At 43.0% G+C, this 4,282-nt stretch overlaps 1 protein-coding gene across 1 annotated transcript in view; it reads right to left on the reverse strand.

The window, feature by feature from the left end:
* Window positions 1-2,013, reverse strand: part of CENPM (centromere protein M) — a gene marked incomplete at its 5' end in the record, with an annotated part of 3,211 nt that extends 1,198 nt beyond the window's left edge. Inside the window, 2 exons of the mRNA XM_010175335.1 lie at window positions 801-880; window positions 1,915-2,013. Coding sequence (XP_010173637.1) covers window positions 801-880; window positions 1,915-2,013 — 179 coding nt within the window. The remainder of the gene's footprint in view (window positions 1-800; window positions 881-1,914) is intronic.
* Between the last annotated feature and the right edge of the window lie 2,269 nt (window positions 2,014-4,282).

Genomic DNA, 4,282 nt, shown 5'->3' on the forward strand with positions numbered 1-4,282 from the left:
CATTAACTTTTTGGATAAGGGATCAGCACACTGCCAGCACGGGCAGAATCTGGTACTTATTAATCAGAAGCCCTCCTGGCTCATGTGGTATCACAGGGTGATGTCTCCAAGGACTTTAGCAGGAGAGCCATAGCACAAGACAATCACCCCAGAATTATGCCCCCTGACCCCCAAATTCCAGGGACACAGCACCTCTGTTCCAACACTGAACAGCATAGGCTGGCCCCTCCAGTTCCTCAGAGCCGAGTGGGATTGGTATGCAGGAAAGTGCCCTCTCTGCTTTTGGGGGGTTGGGCTGAGCACAGGGAGAAATATTAAAGGCACAACAGAGCCAGACAGCACACAGCAGGGATACCAGTCTTGTGTTAAAACTATACTTAATAGTTTAGTAGCTCATCCATTTAGATTCATTTTATCACCACAGTATCATATGCTCCTCACTGCTCATTAAGATTATCATTAATAGAGATCTGCAAGAGCAGATAGAACAGACTTCTGTAGTGCCACAGGAAAAAAGATAAAAATCAATAACACAAATCATATTCAGGGATTAGGGACAGAAGAGAAGTCTGGCAAAAACAAAAAAGAAAGAGCAAGTGAGCATGAGAGAAGAGAACTGTGTTTTATCCAAGAAAACAATAAAAAAGGCAGATGAGTTCAGATATAATTTAAACAAAGCTTTTGACAAAGCTGCTGGTTTCCTTTGTTTTCTTTCAAGTTAAGTCACTGCCCTGTTTCAAGTGGAGCAACAGTGAGTTGTGCTGCTCAGAGAGAAGGAAGAGGGCAGATGCCATACGTACCCCCAGTGACAAGAAAGCACACTTTCCCCAAGAAGAAGCTGGCATCCACATGAGCTAGGGAAGCTTCAATATTCTTTAAGCTGTCAGAAAAGCACAGACAATTCAGTTGGACAGAGAGGTAAAACCAGTGCCACATAAAGACAAAGGGAATAACTTTCAGAAGCACAATTAGAAAACCAATGATGTTAACATCTGCTGATCGGTGAGCCAGCAGTCATGCTCTATGCTAAAAGCATGGCAGCTGAGACCTCTGTAATACCCACAGCTGTTTAATAATCCATAACGTATCCTTTCTACCCAAGACTCAACAGTCAGGCTTAGTTTCAACAGTGTCCTCCATGATTTGTGAACACTAAGCATCTGAATTCATTAACATCCAACGAGACTTCAGTGCTACTTTGGCTCTTTCAGAAGAGCTAGCCCACACATTTCTGCAGCACCATCTGTGCTGTAAGTATGCAGCTGGGCCTGCCATTTTTGGTAAATGAGAGCCCAGGATCATCAGTTATAAGTTAAATAAGTAATAAAATGCTGACTTTTGTGCCTTAGCAAGTCTTTACTTGTGACCTGGGAACACAACTATTTCTACAAAGATGAGCACAAGATGAGAGAAAAGGGATCAATCCCTGCAAATCTTTCTCTTTTGCCTAGAGACATCCGAGTGCTGATCCCACTTGACCAGTGGCATTAGTGAACTGGGACACAGAAGCAGCAACTGGCTGGTTATTAGGTAGCACTGCCCAGCGTGCATCAGCCACCTGCACATTGCAGAACTTAACAGCATCACCGTAATTTCCATATAATATTACAGACAGCATCTTTCCAAAGCTCAGTTCATATCATCCCATGTCTGGATCCAGAAATAAATCCTGCCTTCTCTGCTATGGCAACTTAGTGCCCAACAGGTACGTTACTGGACAGGGCGGTTCAGTCCTAATCCATTGCTGAGGGCCAGAAACCCCCTGTATGTATGACTGATCTCTCCCACCAGCAGCAAGTGTTGGGTTTGAAATCAACTAGTCAGCAATTCTGACACAGTAAAAATGTAGATTTAGCCATCAGTCCAAGAAAGAATATCAGTTTCCCGCCCCTCATATTGTTGCCCTTCTTTTACCTGTATTTGCTCTTGATGTCAATCATAAACACAATCAGATCTATCCTGGGCCGCAGGTGATCCCTCTCTGAAGGTAAGGGGAGGGATGTGGCAAGGTGACTGAAAGATAATTAATGTGACAGTTTAACCAAACAGCTTGGCAAGGCAGTATCCACTTAACACAACCACATCACCACTGCTGTTCACCATGTAGCAACTTACCAGGAAGCCCACTAATCACTGAATGCATAGGCACTGAAGAGACACCGAATGCGATTCTTTAAGTGGTATTCTCCTATCTTAAGCCTACTCATAGCTGCTGACAGCCACAGTGACACTTGCTAGACAAGGCTGTTCATAATGGGAAGTTTATTAGAGCATAACAAGACTCACAGAAACATTTTCTCTGCACAGATCTATATGGCAGTAATTTTATGTAATTGCTAAGAAGAGTCCTTTCTAACAAAGTGAACCCCAATGCTTTACTGGCATATTTTGCTGCCAGTAAGTTTCAGTTCAGATGTGTCAGTGCTTTCCTCTCACATTCCAGATACTGCTCATACTCTCACTCAGGAGAGGCTACCTCTCAGGTGTCCATGTTACAGAAAGGTGTCTTGTATTCACAAAACCTTAAACCAGGAATTTATCACTAGTATAGCTTTATAGATGAAGTTAAAACTCAGAAAGAGTTTCTATTATACCATTACCCCACTTTTATCCCTTTCCCTGTGTCAGGAGGTAGTTAAGGTGTCCTACACAATACCCCCACCGCTGACACAGCTCTTGGAATAAAGATTACTGGGTGAGGACTTTTTGTGTCTCTTCCCACTAACAAAAAAAAAAAAAGGGGGGGGGGGGTGGGCTAAAAAGGGCTTCAGTAGTGCATATCTGGGCCTTCCACACAGTAGAATATTATCAGCACCATATTTTTGAAAGACCATATGAAAGATAGATTGAACAAACAAAAATCCCAGAAATTCAGTCTTTCACAATCCACTTCCCCTCGGGGAGCCAAGAAACAAACACCGATTTTGATCTCCTTAGTGGATATTACTTCTAGCAATTAAATCTTAAGGACTTAACAGTTTTCCCCAGCAGCCACAGATCACGGTACACATTCCCTTCTATTAACCATATTTTGTCTGTCAGTCTCCAAATAAAGGTGTTTTGCTTCCTACAAATAAGGAAGGTAGGATTTAAAACACACATTCTGAAACTAACACAAGATATGTGCAAAATATACTTGAGAGACACACAGCAAGACAAACAAGCTTTTAAATTTAAGGTGAAATTTAGGGAGAAAGTGTGGTGAAAGTAAAGTATCAGATTACATTGTCTGGGGGGAAAAAAAAAACAAACCACAAACCCTGAAAAACTTCCATGATTTGGAATTCTACTATCTTTAAACCAACATTACTAGATGATGTCAGCAGCCTCCAGATATGTGCTGCAGAAGTTTTTTTGTTTTTTCCTAGTGGTAAGAGACACAAAAACCCCAGCCCTGCAGTTCTTCTCCCAACAGCTGTACCTGGTTGGTAGACTTGTCAGACAAGATAGCATATTTCTTTGTAATATGTATAATCCCAAAGCAACACAGTGGGGGAGAAAACTGTCACAGACTTCTGCTTCCCTAGTGATATTAGTGCAGGGGGTTATCTTGCTCTGTAGTAAAGTATAAGTTTCTGTGCCTTTGGGTAGTTATCCAGCTGTAGCACTAGTAGCCATCTAGTTATGGCACTCCACAGCTCAGCAGAGGCTGCAGGATTTGCATAGAAAACTGGGTAATTAGTTTACTATTAGCACAAACATCCAAGGAGCCATGATTGCATGATCAGAGCAGTACAGTTGCTCCAACTGGCTAGTAGAACATTAACTTGAGGGTATCTTTACAGCACAGCCTTTGATTGCAGCAGTGACAAAGCACAAACACCTCCTGAAGAGCTGACTAAACTCATTCAGTCTTGGCAAGAGAGCTGCCAAGGACATTACATCATAAAAAGTTAGTTAATCAAGGTTTGAAGGGGGGACTTATCATGCAGCTAAAGTTAAAATTCAAAACGCATCTTAAAAGCTTGAGGAGGAAAAGCACGTGGGTGCATACAAGGCAGAAAACAGCCATAAAGAGCATCAAAAGCAACGAGCATCTCTCAGGAAAACCTGTTTGCTCTCAAGCCGTTGCAAGCATCGTACTTGTCCCGGTCTGTCCCCGGACGGTTAATTCCTGCACGTGTCTGTCTCCCCGGAGAAATAACAAACATACCTGTGCTCTTCTCATATCCTTGCAATGTATCCATCAATCACCTGCGCAGCGTGCAGAGGGCAGCGGTGTGTGCACAGCCAGCGTGACGGCTGTGAGAACTGCTCCCCCCATTTCTCGTCCCGCCCGAGC

The sequence above is a fragment of the Antrostomus carolinensis genome, unplaced genomic scaffold (genome assembly GCF_000700745.2).
Source record: "Antrostomus carolinensis isolate BGI_N321 unplaced genomic scaffold, ASM70074v2 scaffold32850, whole genome shotgun sequence".
In the NCBI taxonomy this organism is placed as follows: Eukaryota; Metazoa; Chordata; class Aves; order Caprimulgiformes; family Caprimulgidae; genus Antrostomus; species Antrostomus carolinensis.